Source organism: Anomaloglossus baeobatrachus, chromosome 7, assembly GCF_048569485.1.
Source record: "Anomaloglossus baeobatrachus isolate aAnoBae1 chromosome 7, aAnoBae1.hap1, whole genome shotgun sequence".
Classification (NCBI taxonomy): Eukaryota; Metazoa; Chordata; class Amphibia; order Anura; family Aromobatidae; genus Anomaloglossus; species Anomaloglossus baeobatrachus.
The window spans coordinates 242,705,193-242,722,614 of NC_134359.1; the positions used below are offsets into that span (position 1 = coordinate 242,705,193).

General features: G+C 43.8%; 2 protein-coding genes across 2 annotated transcripts in view; both read left to right on the top strand.

Moving 5' to 3' along the window:
• The window catches only part of LOC142246678 (uromodulin-like), a 31,125-nt gene extending 18,687 nt beyond the window's left edge, over positions 1-12,438 (top strand). The window contains exons 10-14 of the mRNA XM_075319742.1: positions 2,899-3,144; positions 4,744-4,906; positions 10,492-10,573; positions 12,099-12,125; positions 12,413-12,438. Of these exons, the coding sequence (XP_075175857.1) occupies positions 2,899-3,144; positions 4,744-4,906; positions 10,492-10,573; positions 12,099-12,125; positions 12,413-12,438 (544 nt within the window). The remainder of the gene's footprint in view (positions 1-2,898; positions 3,145-4,743; positions 4,907-10,491; positions 10,574-12,098; positions 12,126-12,412) is intronic.
• A 3,895-nt stretch (positions 12,439-16,333) lies between these two features.
• The window catches only part of LOC142245348 (uromodulin-like), a 33,985-nt gene continuing 32,896 nt past the window's right edge, over positions 16,334-17,422 (top strand). Inside the window, exon 1 of the mRNA XM_075317990.1 lies at positions 16,334-16,425. The gene's annotated coding sequence lies outside the window, so the exon portion shown is untranslated. The remainder of the gene's footprint in view (positions 16,426-17,422) is intronic.

A 17,422-nucleotide genomic window follows, 5' to 3' on the forward strand; every position in this document is an offset into this window, starting at 1 on the left:
TGCCACTCCATTGCCCCCGGGTGCTCCCCAACAGCAACGGTGGTACTCCACCTTACCACACACCGTGGGTGGTGTCACAAAGTATTTACAACAAATCTCCTGCACACACATCGTTCCTTTTTATTTGAGTGTCCGCACGACCCCTGGGTCCAGAGACCCCTTGAGCCAACTTGACTGCTGGCACAGGGGTGGCACACTTGCATTGATCAAAGCTGTGCCCATTCAGTCAGATTCTGGCCTATGGCAAGGGGTGGTAGTCTAAGGTGAGGGATTCCTTCCAGTAGACATCCAAGTCCCACTTCATAGGAAAAGTGTTGTGTTCCTGGCTGGGTTGTGTGGACAGGTGTGGTGTCATTCATACCTTTCAGGAGGCCGCATGATTCCACTGTTTTGGGCAGGCCAGGACAGAATCATAGAGGCAACAGAGAGAGAGGCTAATAGTTCTTTTTAAGCAACCATTCTTAACTATGCAGTCTCTGGTTGACAATTATACACAAGATGTAGTGAGTACATTTCTTATCCTATGTTTCTTTCACACAAAGCACCAACGAACACTTCTCCAAGGTCACTTCAACTGCTATTATCGTGGATATTCCCAGACCTTCTGCCACCACCCAACTTAGCATAACAGAACACCACAAGAAAGTCATCCTTGTCCATCTGTGATTCCGCGTCCTATCAATATCAGGGAGTAAAATTGCTTTTGGATCTGCCGCACAGGACTGTATGTTAATTTAGTCTCTAATGTCATTTTTGCTCATTACCTTTGAGCTGTAAGCTACTCAGGGCCTGCTACCAAGCGTCCATCTCTAGCCCCTACCCACAAAAGTCGTGTTAAACTTCTTTACCAGTCTCAAGTTTAGTTAATGATCTCCGTTCTGGGTTACAATCACCTTCCGTGTATCTGCGTGTTCCCTCACACTACTCTTTTTAGGTCTTAACATTGTAGGCTCCACAAGTCATGCACAAAATGCAACCAAAACATGACTCGACAGACTGTACATTCGTCCTACTCTCTAGCATTCCATATTTGAATTCTAAAATGGAGTCTATCTTTTCCCTAGGGACTGGCTCATCCTCCTGTGGGCTAATCCTACACCTTCACTGTTTCTTGCCCTCCAGACAATCTATCTTACCAAAACATCCTACATAACCTTTTACCAATATTCTTATGATGTTCGTCCACTAAAAGGTGACGTTTACTTGCAGACACTATACATCATTATACTACATTACTTAACCAACACTATTACATCTATAGATTACACTACATCTTATGCATTCCGATACCTTTTATTACTTTCCTACATACCATTACTTGATATCTTATCACATATATACATTTAGGAACACTTTTGGTGTCTTCAGGGGTAGGAACTCGACCGCCATCTTACATTTGCATATCGCATACTCGTGGCCACATGACTGCTATTCCTGGTTCTGAAACGAGCAAATGTGATTCACACGTCTAAAGGCCCCATCACATGCGATGATATATCGTGCGATCGCATGAGCGATTGCACCCGCCCCGTCGTTTGTGCGTCACGGGAAATTAGTTGCCCATGGCGCACAATGTCATTAACCCCCGTCATACGTACTTACCTCCCTAACGACGCTGCTGTGGACGGCAAACATCCTCTTCCTGAAGGGGGTGGGACGCTCGGCGTCACAGCGACATGACACAGCGGCCGCCCAATAGAAGCGGAGGGGCGGAGATGAGCGGGACGTAACATCCCGCCAACCTCCTTCCTTCCGCATTGCCAGCGGGACGCAGAAGGAGGAACGACATTATGAAAATGAACGATGTGTCAACGAGCAACGATAAGGTGAGTATTTTTGCTCGTTAACAGTCGTTCGGTGGTGTCACACGCTACGACATCTCTAACAATGCCGGATGTGCGTCACAAACACCGTGACCCAGACGACATATCGTTAGATATATCGTAGCTTGTGACGGGGCCTTTATGGATTTAGATTGGACAACCCTTTTAATTTATAGCAAATAAATTATTTTGAAAAATTGCTAAATTTTGTAATTTATTTCACATGTTATTATATAACCATTTTCACATCTCTTCTACACTCATAGAAACTTTAATCTTTAATTATGAAAATCTGTTGTAGACATAGGATGGTAAAAAGTTTGAGAGCTCACTTGTAAAAAAATGTAACACGTGTAGTTATGATATAAAAAAATAAAAAGGAGAATAAGGAGATGGGAACTTTTAATTTCAATTGATTCCTTTTTATCGATGTACTACACATTCATTCTATATTTTTTAATGTTTTAGCTGTGCATGCATTATCATTCATTTGGCACTATTTTTGGAATAAAAGTTTGATTTTTAGGCATTTTTAAATTTTTATTGCAAATGCATTATGGTTTTTGCGCCATTTTTAAACTAGTTTATTTTCTTTTCTCATCATTTCTACATTTTGATTACTCAACATTGTGGACATGGTTTTTCTTATCCAAATCTTGTCCTCTAATTCATTTCAGACTTTTTCAAAAATGTTTTACAATTGTACTTTAAACCCTTAGTAAAGCATAGCATTTTTCCTACATTTTTTTGCACAGCTGACATGTGGCATTTAAAGGTTTATTGAAAAGTTTGTGAAATATTTTACTAAATATATATACTAATAATACTAAAAAAAGGAAAAAAGCAAAAAAAATAATTTTTTTGAATTTGCACCAATTTCATCAAACATCTTGCGCCATTTTGATTTTTTCAATCTTCTAGTGCAAAAATAAAGAGAAAAGTAAAAAAGTGATTTAAAAAAATGTGAATGATAAATCAGGACCATGATATTTCCATTATTTCTGTTCCATGGGATGAGATCTGCTAAAACAAGAAGTTTATATATTTGTTGTAATCGGTGTTTTTTTCATTACAGTTCTATATCTTTCCACATTGAGGGTGCAGGGGAGTTCAAGGCACACATGGCAGTGTATAAGGACCAAAGTTATATGTCCACATATGAAGACAAGGAGGTGGTGCTCTCAACATCATCAACACTGTATGTGGAAGTGTTTCTAGAAGGCCATAAACCTTCAGATTACGTCATGGTGATGAAGACTTGTTATGCTACACCTGAAAAACTTGCAGATGATCCTATAAAATATTACATCATTAAGGAGAGGTGAGGAATAATCAGTGGAAGACATTGGCCTTAGTAATATCAGTAGCACTATGACCACAATCAACACTAAAGGGGGCTTTACACGCAACAACATCGCTAACGAGATGACGTTGGGGTCACAGAATTCGTGACGCACATACGGCCTCGTTAGCGACGTCGTTGCGTGTGAAACGCAGGAACGACCATTAACGATCAAAACTACTCACCTAATCGTTGACTGTTGACACGTCGTTCTAATCCCAAATATCTTTGCTGTTGCAGGACGCAGGTTGTTCGTCGTTCCTGTGGCAGCACACATTGCTATGTGTGACACCGCAGGAACGAGGAACAACATCGTACTTGCGGCTGCCGGCAATGAGGAAGGAAGGAGGTGGGTGGGATATTCCAGGCGATCATCTCCGCCCCTCCGCTTCTATTGGGCGGCCGCTTAGTGACGCCGCTGTGACACCGAACAAACCTTCCCCTTAAAGGAGAGATTGTTCGGCGGCCACAGCAATGTCGGTGAAGAGGTAATTGCATGTGACGCTGCCGTAGCAATATTGTTCGCTACGGCAGCAATCACCTCGTGAAGCGCCATTGATGTGGGCGGGTGCTATCGCTCGCGACATCGCTAGCGATGTTGCAGCATGTAAAGCCCGCTTAAGTCTTCCTGCAGTCTACTCTAGACATTTGACTTTGGTGAAGGTGTAATACATCTTGCATCACATCACTTTACATGATCTTTTTAAAAGATTTTTCCTATTAGGAAAACTGACAATATGTTTCTAAGATATGCCATCATGTCCTTATCTCTGTTGAGATCAACTTGATCTTCAAAACAGTTTTTTTCTGCATAGTTCCTCTATTGTAGAGTGCGAAAAAAATTGTATTAACTTAAAGGAAATCTGTCAGCAGGATATTACCCACAACATTATTTACAGCAGGTGAAATAAGTATTGAACTTGTCACTAATTTTCTATGTAAATATATTTCTAAAGGTTCTATTGTTTTGAATTTCTCACCAGATGTCGGTAACAACCCATTCAATCCACACAGATAAAGTAAACAAACTATAGCTATCCATAAATTTAGTGATGCGTAATAAAGTGAAATGACGCAGAGAAAAAGTATTTGACACACTTACTGAAATTTATTTAATACTTCGTGCAAAAGCCTTTTTAGTAATGTCATATTTAAAGGGAACCAACCATTGGGATTTTTTTATATGAAGTGAAGACAACACCATACTGGCACTTGGATGCTGAATCCAAGTGTAACTTTTATTGAAAAATTGGATACTTGGTTTTCAAGATCTCAACTTTCTTTCAGTAGAAGGCTTCATTGTTTGCTCACGGTTAATAAACAGATCTAGTCGTGTCTGATCTTTAATTTCATTGTTACTCATCTTTACTTACTTTTTTATGTTTTTTGGGTTTTTTTTTTACTTTTGTTCCCTTGAAGCAATGTATTATTTTGGCAGAATCTAAAGAACCTTATCTGATGTTTGACCATACAGACATTCCCATTTCGTTGGACATAACCAATAAACTAATATAGGTTATGCTTACAGAATACAAAAAACTGTGACAGCCACTTCTCACAGTGTTTCATTTCTTTTAGATGTCCTAATAAAGAAGACGCGAGCATCAGGGTGCTGGAGAATGGAGTCTCCTTACAAGGACGCTTTTCTCTGCAGATGTTCAAATTTGTTGGAGATCATAATCTGGTGTATCTACATTGTGAGATCAACCTCTGTGACAGCAAAAGACAAACGTGCAAACCGGTGAGTCAGATCTATAGGAGTAAAGCCAGCTTTACACCTTACAATTAGGTATGCGATCTCGTATGCGATGTGACACGCCCAGGTTGCATATGCGATTGAATGAGATTGCACGTAGGTCGTTCATTTGCTGTCACACGTGCGTTAGTAGTCTATGTTAAATTGATCAATTTTGTGTGCGATCCTTTAGATCATGTGTTCTGTGACGTATGCATTGGGCACCCTTTTTTTTTTTATTTATTGACTTGCCAAGCGTGTGTGATGTGTAGGGATGCGGTTTTACTATGTCATCTGCCGTTCAGCTCTGCTACATGGCCGCTGACAGCAGACACAGACAGCCATGTAGCAGAGCTGAATGTCCGCTGACAGCAGACACAGACAGAGCCGCACTGTCAGAATGAACTCGGGTGAACCTCACCCGACTTCATTGTCATGCTGCGGCTCTGTCTGTGTCGCGTCCTGATTAGCGGTCACCTGTGAAGGGCTCACCGGTGACCGCTAATCCCCTGAGTAAGTGAATTGAGCAGCCCTCTCTCATACTCACCGATCCCCGATCCCCGGCGCTGCACGGCATTCACACTGCTCCGGCGGCTTTTACTGTTTTGAAAAAGCCGGCCGCCCATTAAACAATCTCGTATTCCCTGCTTTCCCCGCCCACCGGCGCCTATGATTGGTTGCAGTGAGACACGCCCCCACGCTGAGTGACAGGTGTCACACTGCACCCAATCACAGCAGCCGGTGGGCGTGTCTATACTGTGCAGTGAAATAAATAATTAAATAATTAAAAAAAACGGCGTGCGGTCCCCCCCAATTTTAAAACCAGCCAGATAAAGCCATACGGCTGAAGGCTGGTATTCTCAGGATGGGGAGCTCCACGTTATGGGGAGCCCCCCAGCCTAACAATATCAGCCAACAGCCGCCCAGAATTGCCGCAGACATTAGATGCGACAGTTCTGGGACTCTACCCGGCTCTTCCCGATTTGCCCTGGTGCGTTGGCAAATCGGGGTAATAAGGAGTTATTGACAGCCCATAGCTGCCAATAAGTCCTAGATTAATCATGTCAGGTGTCTATGAGACACCCTCCATGATTAATCTGTAAATTACAGTAAATAAACACACACACCCGAAAAATCCTTTATTAGAAATAAAAAACACAAACATATACCCTGGTTCACCACTTTAATCAGCCCCAAAAAGCCCTCCATGTCCGGCGTACTCCAGGATGGTCCAGCGTCGCTTCCAGCGCTGCTGCATGGAGGTGACCGGAGCTGCAGAATACACCGCCGCTCCGGTCACCTCTACACAGCAAATTAAGACAGCCGCGCAATCAGCTGAGCTGTCACTGAGGTTACCCGCTGTCACTGGATCCAGAGGTGGATGCAGCGGTGGCCGCGGGTAACCTCAGTGACCGCTCAGCTGATCGCGCTACTCACCGCTGCTCCTCTCACCTCCACGCAGCAACTGAGGTGAGTAGCGCGATCAGCTGAGCTGTCACTGAGGTTACCCGCGGCCACCGCTGCATCCACCGCTGGATCCAGTGACAGCGGGTAACCATAGTGACAGCTCAGCTGATCGCGCGGCTGTCTTCATTTGCTGTGTGGAGGTGACCGGAGCGGCTGTGTCTTCTGCAGCTCCGGTCACCTCCATGCAGCAGAGCTGGATGCGACGCTGGACCATCGTGGAGTACGCCGGACATGGAGGGCTTTTTGGGGCTGATTAAAGTGGTGAACCAGGGTATATGTTTGTGTTTTTTATTTATAATAAAGGATTTTTTCGGCTGTGTGTGTTTATTTACTGTAATTTACAGATTAATTATGGAGGGTGTCTCATAGACGCCTGACATGATTAATCTAGGACTTATTGGCAGCTATGGGCTGCCAATAACTCCTTATTACCCCGATTTGCCAACGCACCAGGGCAAATCGGGAAGAGCCGGGTACAGTCCCAGAACTGTCGCATATAATGTATGCGGCAATTCTGGGAGGCTGTTGGCTGATATTGTTAGGCTGGGGGGCTCCCCATAACGTGGAGCTCCCCATCCTGAGAATACCAGCCTTCAGCCGTATGGCTTTATCTGGCTGGTTTTAAAATTGGGGGGGGGACCGCACGCCGTTTTTTTTAATTATTTAATTATTTATTTCACTGCACAGTATAGACACGCCCACCGGCTGCTGTGATTGGGTGCAGTGTGACACCTGTCACTCAGCGTGGGGGCGTGTCTCACTGTAACCAATCATAGGCGCCGGTGGGCGGGGAAAGCAGGGAATACGAAATTGTTTAATGGGCGGCCGGCTTTTTCAAAACAGTAAAAGCCGCCGGAGCAGTGTGAACGCCGTGCAGCGCCGGGGATCGGGGATCGGTGAGTATATGAGAGAGGGGGATAGACTGACATGGACAGAGAGAGAGGGACAGAGATAGTGACGGACTGACAGAGATTAGTGCATGACAGACATTGTGAGGCGCTTCAGAACGCAGCTTTTCAGCTGCGCTCTGAAGCAGACCTTTTTTAAGCTGCGGTGCAGAGCGCACACCTGCGCACATAGCATCAGACACCAAAATCGTATGAGGGATGTCACACGTTACAATTCACTAGATTCATACAACAAAACGTCCAATGTATGAGGAATAAACGGCGTGTATGCGATCACCGTATTTTCGTTCAATCTTGATTGCACGTAGGTGTCACACGCAAATACGTCACGAACGATGCAGGATGTGCGTCACTTACAACTTGACCCTGACGACGGATTGAAAGATTTATTGAAGCGTGTAAAGCAGGCATTAATCACATTGTACCAAGAACTGTAAATATGCCAAGAATGCTGGTAAATTGCAGTTTTCACATTTTGATATTTCAACTCTTTCCAGACACCTAAAGAAACCTGTCACTAGATTGGGGACTACAGTTTAAGGAGAGACCTGACTACGCCAATGAGGTCCTTAACTGGCTTCTCCATGCCCCTCTCCAATTGATTGATAGATCTCTACCATGTGTGAACATTTTTATAGACTGTCAATTAACTGGAAAATATTATTGAGAAGGGATGACTTTTTAAACTATATTTTTTCTGAAAATATGTAGTGTTCTAGCAATAGGATCCTGCATTGAATTGTTTAGCGATCTTTTATGAAGAAACACCCATGACAGGGCTTCAAAGGAGTAAAAGGTAACTGTGATGGGGACCTGGCCCTGTTCCTAAAAATTTACAGTAGATGCCATAATCTAGTGTCACAAGTGTCTCCTGTACTTAGTCTTATGACCGCTTTGTGATTTGACAGTCACATTGCCTTGTGAATAAGGAATAACGTTTGAAACTCCATTCTATGTCTGAACTGGGTGCAAAAACCTAAAAAAACATCACTATATGGAGATAAGGTATGCACACCAGTGACTATGCAAGGGGAATACATGTAATAGCAGAAACTGCTGTGTGAATACTGACATGAAAAATTCAATAGCTATATGTAAGAATGAAAAATGGAACCTGCATTACTGCCATGAATATATCAATCAAGAGAAATTTAGCTACTGAATTGATCAATGCAACAGAGCCCAACACTACGCCAAAGTATTTCTCTACGTTGGGGTCCCTAGCTTGTGTGTGTCCTCTCATGCAGTTAAAAAACTTACCGTGTATGGGAATCTGAGACCAAGGCTATATATACGTATCATGTGGATTGGCAATAGGTGTGAGTGGGGTGGGTTCTCAAACGAAAAACTACTAACAAATAAGGAATAACGTTTGGAACTCCATTCTATGTCTGAACTGGGTGCAAAAACCTAAAAAAACATCACTATATGGAGATAAGTCATGTCAGTATTCACACAGCAGTTTCTGCTATTACATGTATTCCCCTTGCATAGTCACTGGTGTGCATACCTTATCTCCATACATTGCCTTGTGAGACTTTGGGTTTTAAACGTATTTGGTTTCTTTTGGTGCAGCTGATAGCTCCTGATTTGTCTTATCTCTGGTGCAGCCGGTTTGGGATCACTCACTTCCTCTTACATAGTCACATGTGTCCATCATATGATGCCAGTTATAAAGATTAATTCTAAACTGACCACCTTCGAGTGAGGAAGATTCTTGTAGCTGATAGAGTCCTGTTTCTTGCAACCCTGGTGCTTGATTGCACCTGTGGATGTTGGAGTATATACTTTGTTGCTTTTGTTTCCCTGTCTATCTTCCTTCCCCTTTGTTTTATTACAGCAGTCATGTAGTCTAGTGCACTCACCGGTCTTGGCACTAGATATGGTAAATGGAGGCACAATTAGGGACTAGTCACATGGCAGCAAAGAGGGGAAGAACATGTATAGAGATGTTAGGGAAGCTCAGAGGTCAGACACAGGTTAGTGTCAGGAGGTGCTTGAACACCACTCCCTATCATCAGGGCCTTGCTCCCCTTTCCATCCTCATTATACCTCTGATTTGTGCCATGCGCCGGACAATTCCTTGTCTGAGAATAACATTGTAGGGGGGTGACCTGACCCCTTCAAGCCTCGCTGAAGACCTGTAATATTACTGTGTATCCTTTTATATTGTACCTGTCTATTAATGTGCTATTGGTCCTATGTGTTATTAAACAATGTGTATGGAATGTATAGGGCATGTCACAGTTCCACCAGCTACCACAAGATGGTGCTGTACTCCCCTAGTTAGATACAGGAGTATCAGGCACAAAGGGATAGTGGTGGGATTGCTGGGGCAAGAGAGATAGCCTTGCCCACGGTGACAGAAAAAGGAGGAGGGGAGGAAAGAGGACAGTTAGTTGTATTGGGAAGAAGAAGAAGGAGAGAGCTGTACAGACAGAGCGGTTTCTGGGAGCAAGAATTGAGCACTCCTACAGATCAGGGGCAGGCAGAATGTCAATGGTATGCAGAAAGCATTGGGCCAAGTCCAAGAGGCAGCCGCCGTGAACACGGATGTAGGGATTCCTGAAGTGGGGATCAGTCTAGCCAAGATGTCCAAACCTGCAGTGAGAATGTCCGGAGCTCCAGGAAGCCGGTGGGGCTCTGTGACAGCCGTAGTAAGGAAATTGATATGGAAGTGTGTGAACCGTCCTGTAAAGAAATTGTGCCTTTCCTCTGGAATAAAACATGTTTACAGAATTATTAAAGTTCATATGTTGGATGAAAGCCTGGAGTCCACCTCTGCTTTAGTGAGAAGAGAAGTTGCCACAAAGGTAACAGAAACACCACCTCCACAAGCAAGCTCTACAACAGGCCCAACATACACACCTTCCCTGTTTCATTTAGCGAGCCGGTCAGGGACACGGCTACAACCCCCAGCCTCAGCAGAACCCCGGACCGACCCTACAACATTAAGATTAATTTAGACACAATTAGCTGCAAAACACTTCTAGCATTCTAGCCAAAGGTCCATATATGTATTACATTGTTGACCATTTCTTAGAATGGCCAGCATGCTGAACAGTGTCAATTGCTGGAAGATTGTACTACCAAATGGTGCTTCTCCCATTGATATTGGTTGACCACTGAGATGGCTTAATTCTAAAGTGTTTTATAGGGTAAGACAACTTCTATAATGTAAAATCTATTTCCATCTTTTTACTGTTTCTGTTACAGGTCTGTTCTGGACCTCAGCCTCGCAGAGCTGTAACTGATGACCGAGTTTTTGTTCTGGAGTTCGGGCCTATAATTTGTAAAGGTAAGTTCATATAAATCAGACTTCATCACAAGTAAATAGTAGTGGAGATTCAGAGGTGGGATTTCTGTGGAGATAGATATAAGAGGAGAACAGAGAAAAAGGTAGTCTGAGCTTATTGTTACTGTCTGTAAAATCCATCTCTTGACTATTTGACCTCTTACATGACATAGACAATAATGATCTCTGCTCTATCAACAAATGGTTTGGGGGGACAAATCACTTATGTGCCCAAAACGTAGTTCCTGTTTGATGAGTAGATAAGGGATTAAATGCTCTGCAGAGTGATATGTTTGAATGTCTATTGAGATGGAGAAATGACTACTCAAATACCTGACTGACAAGGAAATAGTTGCCTTTGCAACTATATTTCACTTGTACCCCATATCCTTTTGTTCATGCAAAACTGGCCTATTCTTTGATGACAGTTACAATATCAGACAATTTAAGATGAACAATTTTTCTTACTAGTGAGCACTACCATGCTCGGGTGCTTGGTACTTATAACTAGAGTTGAGCGGGCATTACCATGCTCGGGTGCTCGGTACTTGTAACTAGTGATGAATGAGCACTACCATGCTCGGGTGCTCGGTACTCGTAACTAGTGATGATCGAGCACTATCATGCTCGGGTGCTCAGTATGTGTAACTAGTGATGATCGAGCACTATCATGCTCGGGTGCTCAGTACTCGTAACTAGTGATGATCGAGCACTATCATGCTCGGGTGCTCAGTATGTGTAACTAGTGATGATCGAGCACTATCATGCTCGGGTGCTCAGTACTTGTAAATAGTAATGAGCGAGCTCTGCCATGCTCGGGTGCTCAGTACTCATAACAAGTGATGAGTCGGCTCTACCGTGCTCGAGTGCTCGGTACTCATAACTAGTGATGAATGAGCACTACCATGCTCGGATGCTCGGTACTCGTAACCAACAGTTGGATTATCGGATGGGCTCGACTCAAGTCGCCAATTATAATGGAAGTCAATGGGAAAGGTTACCTGGAAAAATGCTTGTGCTCCCCATTGACTTCCATTATACTTAGATACTAGAGTTGTGCCTATCTGAGCATCCAACTGCTCGTTACGAGTACCGAACAGTCAGTATGGTAGTGCTCAATCATCACTAGTTACGAGTAATGAACACCCGAGCATGGTAGTGTCCGCTCATCACTAGTTACGAGTACCGAGCACCTGAGCATGGTAGTGCCCGCTCATCACTAGTTACGAGTAATGAACACCCGAACATGGTAGTGCTCACTCATCACTACTAATGACTTTTTTTTTATTGTTTCTGGGTTTTATTTATATCACAATATCATATATATTATTATCCATTTGGGTAATTCTTTATTTACACTATATCACATCCATAAAAGAAGTAAATTGATAGATCCAAAGGGCTACAGTTGGACACTATTGACTTTTAATTGCTTTTCTGTTGTTTTGACAAAAAAAAATTATAAACATGGATATCCCTTTCTAGTAATACTTTATATAATTTCATCTTATGTTCTTTTCTCTTATAGATTTTTTCCATTTGTCAGATGCTCTTGGTAAGTTTATTAGTTGTGGTTTGTACTAATTATAACGCTCTGCTCTTTATCGATTGTGCCTTATACAGTATATTGCTGAATAGTGTATACAATGCATAGCTGTAGTAATTGTCTTTAATCTTGTATTTTTTAGGAAGACATACTTCATGGCCTCTTCTGACACGTCTCATTTTCCTCTGGATTATATATCTGATTCTTCCATAGATTCCAGCTGTTTTGTACACTGTGAGCACAAATATTAGGAATTTGTATTTTTGATGATTCATTTTTTTATTGAACCACTACAGAGCTGTCCGTCAATCCAAAGGATTAATAAACCTGAATGTTTAAGAAAGTAAAAGTGAAGATTTGTCTTTCTTATGGGAATATCTATATGTGCATAATTATTGGGCAAATATTAATGTACTAAACTATTATGCAACTAAATGAAAAATGTAAATTGTCCCATCTCAATTGTTTATTCTCATCTGGCAGCATGCCTTTCTGCTGTGACATCTGGCAGAATGCCTGTCTGCCCTGGGGCCTGGCATAGAGCGTCTTTCTGCCTGGGCACCTGGCAGCGTGTCCCTCATCCCTCTGCTGCGGCACCTGGAAGGACGCTTCAGTGCTGTGGTGCCTTAGCAGAGTGTCTCCCTGCTGCAGTGCCTGGCAGTACTTGTCAGCAATCGCTTCCTCAGCCCTCCTTCGCCTGGTGCGTGCCCCTCTGCCCTGGAACCTGGCATAGGGTTCTCTTCTGCCCCAATGCCTGGCAGCGTGCCCTGTGCCCCTTGCCCCTCTGCACCTGGCAGCATGCCTCTTGCTTTGATGCTACTACACCTAGCAGCTTTCCTCTTGCCACTCTGCCTGGCATCTGGCACAGGGCACCCCTTTGTGTCAGCGATTACTTCCTTGGCCTCCCTTTGGCCAATGCACATGGCAACTTGTCCCTCTGCTGCGCTGCATGGCAGTCTGCACCCTAGCCCCTCTGTTGTGACATTTGGCAGCGATTACTGCCTTGGCCCCCTTCTGCCTGTACTGTACTTGTCAGCGTGCCTATCTGCTGCGGCTCCTGGCAGCACGAATCTCGACCCTCTTATGTGGCACTGTGGCACTTAGCAGTGCTTGGCAGCCTTTACTTCCTCAGCCCCCTTCCCCTGCGCTTGTTAGCACTTGTCAGTGATTACCTCCTCTGCCCCCCTTCTGGTACTGTGCTTGGCACTGCACCCCTTTGCTATGGTGCCTAGCAGCAGTGTTAGCCAGTGCTTGTTAGTGATTGCATCCTTTGCCCCCTCCTCTGCCACCGAACCTGGCAGCGTTCCTCTCAATGTCTGGCAGCATGCTCCAGTGTGTTACTCCTTTGGAACGTCCACCAAAATAGCATGGTATTTGGTTATTTTTCTATTAAAACGTCATCCCCACATTGCTGATTGGTGGGTGTCCTACCGTTGGGTTGCCCACCAATTTCAAGAACAGGGATCTGAATTGCCTCATTGGGCTTAAATGGTGTCCATGCATGCTCACTTCTGTGACAGGTAGGGGGATAACAGCCAATTATAACATGTTACAAAGGAAGAGTTTAAAACTAGGAAGCGACAGGATTATCTAAGGAAAGCATGGGATTTTACTTTCTATCTACAGTTCCAGACTCTGACTAGAATAAAGTAGTTGTACCATTTGGGATACTGTCTTAGGCCTCCTTAACACATCCATGTCTTCAGTACTTGTGATGTTAGTTTTCACATGTACCCGAGACTCACGTAAACCTATTAAAATCAATAGCCTTGGTCACATATCCGTGTTTTCACACAGACAATGTGTCCATGTGGAACACATGCATGTCCATGTGCCCCACAGAACAACATGTCTGTTTGCAGCTGGGCAGTTCGGGTGTCATACAGACCATACACTAATTTGATCCATGTGACATCAGTGTGACACGTACCGGAGAATACACAGGTCACATAAAAGTAGAGCATTTTTATACTTACCTGTCTCCGGTGCTGCTGTTGCTTCTGGATCCTACTCATTATGCTCATGAATATTCACTGCACTGACCGCGGACCTGGAGGTAACAGCAATGTGGGAGACAGCAGCACCTGGGATAGGTAAATATACAGGTTCATGCTGTCTGTGTGCTATCCCGATGTCACACGGATAGCACAGGGACAGCACACGGAATACACACGCACACACATAAGCACCATCACTACAGACCATGCAAAATGTTCATGTTTTGCACGGATGTATGAAGGATGGGGTGCAAAAACAAAAACTGTCAGAAATGAAGAAGAAATCTGTACCAAGTTTCCACTCCTACTGGGAAATAAGGTTTGATCAGTTCCATAGAGGACCTTCATAGCACAATATGAAATACATTTGCATACACTAATTAAGCTGAAGAAAATACATTACAAAAAAAATCTATACTCAGGTATAACTTTAAGGCAAAAAATCTGCAGTTTTTAAATATGACCAGAAGGTGTCATCACAATACAAGTGTCTGGGTGCTTTGCTGCTCCTCGTACAGCATACATTTATAAACCTCATTCGCATATGGCTTTATGCGCTGTTTACTGTAACAAAGAAGTCAAATCAGAAATGTAAAACATCTGTGTCCGTCCTGTAGATTCAACCATTATCTAATATTGAGAAAATAAGCATAATGACATATTGGTATGTTGGAAAAGATTCAATACAGAGAAGCCTGTCAATCACTGGAGAGGACCGCCCACTGGACTCCACAAGGGATTGAAATCAATAAAATACAAGTTTTTCTGAAACTTTCAATACAAACATGTATCAGCTCAACACTCTTCTCGCAGATCAGAAACCATTTTCATCATAACTCGTCCCATTTAATGCTATGAAGGGTTAAGGCCCCGATACACGCAACGACTGTCGTTGGGGTCACGGATTTCGTGACGCACAACCGGCCTCGTTAGTGACGTCATTGCGTGTGACATGTACGAACGACTGCTAACGATCACAAATACTCACCTAATACATCGTTCAAATCCCAAAAATCGTTGCTGGTGCTGGACGCAGGTTGTTCGTCGTTCCTGAGGCAGCACGCATCGCTACGTGTGACACCCCAGGAACGACGAACACCGTACCTGCGTCCTCCGGCAACGAGGTGAGCGTCACTTTCCTGCGGCTGCTCTGTGCCCCTCCACTTCAATTGGACGACTGCCGTGTGACGTCACTGTGATACCGCACAAACCACCCCCTTAGAAAAGAGGCAGTTCACCAGCCACAGCAACGTCGTTAGGCAGGTAAGTCCGTGTGACGGGGCCTAGCGATATTGTACACCACGGGCAGTGATTTGCCCATGACGCACAAACGACGGGGGTGGGTGCTTTCACCAGCGACATCGCTAGCGATGTCGCTGCGTGTAAAGCCCCCTTTAGGCATGCAAAAATAACCAACTCTGCCTTTCTCCTGCTTCTGCCCCACAATAAACAGATCTTTTTTCTTTCCATCAACGTGACTTTTTATTTTTCTGGACGGCTTATCAAACAATCAAGGACAGACAATATTGTTCATGGACACGTTGTAAAGCCATTTAGATTCTAGGTGACACATGTGTACAGCCCATGATTCAGATGTGAAGACATCAGCTTCATTCAATGTCAAATGTAAACTGACAATTGCAATCATAATAATCTGCATTCAGAGTCCCAAAAAAATATGGACGTCTAATATTTTTATAGACAGGGCAAAAAAGTGACACATTTTTGTAGACTAGATAAAAAAAACTGATGACACTCCAAAAATGCAGTGTGAACAGGTGCAAAACCGAAAACGACATATACAGTAATAACAAAAAAAGATAGTTACACTCTGAAATGCTAAAGCATGCAATCAATGAATACAAGAATATAGATATACATTACTGCTAAAGGAAATTTTTATGGACTGCCCTGGCAACCCTGGCTTTACCACCAAAGCATTAGTTTCAGTAGTAAAACTGTCCTGACAGGTTCCCTTTAATTGTACAGACCTTTTGTCTAGTACCAGGCATTGTAATATAGTGAGTGCACGATATCATGGAAACAGCATTGTAAACCCGCCACAGGCTGTATAATGTATCCCGGTACATTCAGGAGTCACACAGGTACTTGTGTAATCATTTGCCAAGCGTGTGAAATCTAAAAATGTTTTATGTGAGATAATTGTTGGGGGAAGGCTTATGGCGGGGCAGAGGTCCTCTATCACCCTGGGACCTTCATTTAGAGAATGTACTATCTCCATAGGATAACGTTCAGCAAGTGCATCAGCAGTAGAAGACTTGAGACACAGGGATCTGAGCACTATTACCAAGGTACTGTATGGAGCTGTTATTTGTGAACTATATGTTGGTATTATTTGGGCATGGGGTTGGTAGTTATTTTGCATTGCATGGTATATACTGTATGTATTGTTACTATATAGGTATAGTAATGTGTGTGCTATTACTTATCATTAGTGATGAGTGAACACTACCTTGTTTGGCACTCGAGACGAGTAGGTTGGACTCTCGGATAGAGATGAGCGAACCGGTCCCGGTTCGGCTCGAGGCGGTTCGCCGAACGGGGGGTCTGGCTCGAGTTCGGCTCGTCGAACGTTCGACGAACCGAACTCGAGCCCATAGGAAACAATGGCAGGCAATCACAAACACAGTAAAACACCTAGAAAACACCCTGAAAGGTGTCCAAAAGGTGACAAACAACTCACAACATAACACAAACACATGGGAAAGTGACAAGGACATATACTCATGTAAAAACAAAACAGCTGGACAAGGAAAAAGAGGGAGACACACAGATATATGAGTATATGCAAAGAAACATCGATTCCATTATTGTGCAACTTGAGCCCTGCTCATTTTAGGCTTCCAATCTGGATAAATTGCCTGAGCTCGCCACGTACGCCTTGAGGATCTTGTCGTGTCCTGCAGCCAGCGTTCTCTCGGAACCTGTCTTCAGTGCTGCTGGGGGTCTGCTGGCAGATAAGCACACGTGTCTGTCCACTGACAATGTGGACCTGGCTCTCAGAGGACTTTTCTTCCCCTGGGTCAGCCAGGGGAGGCGAAAGGCACGCGTATTTTTGAGAGTGCTTCATGCAAAGCATCTTTTTCTTTGTCAAAAGGGGGGCTCAACCGATGCCAGTCAAGTGGGGTGTGTGTGGCCCAGTTAGTGGCAACGAGGGAGACTGTGGTTGGAGTCCCCTCGCTGTGTCTCTAAAAGAACCAAGATGAACAAGTCATGGCTCTCAGAGGACTTTTCTTCCCCTGGGTCAGCCAGGGGACGGGAAAGGCACGCGTATTTTTGAGAGTGCTT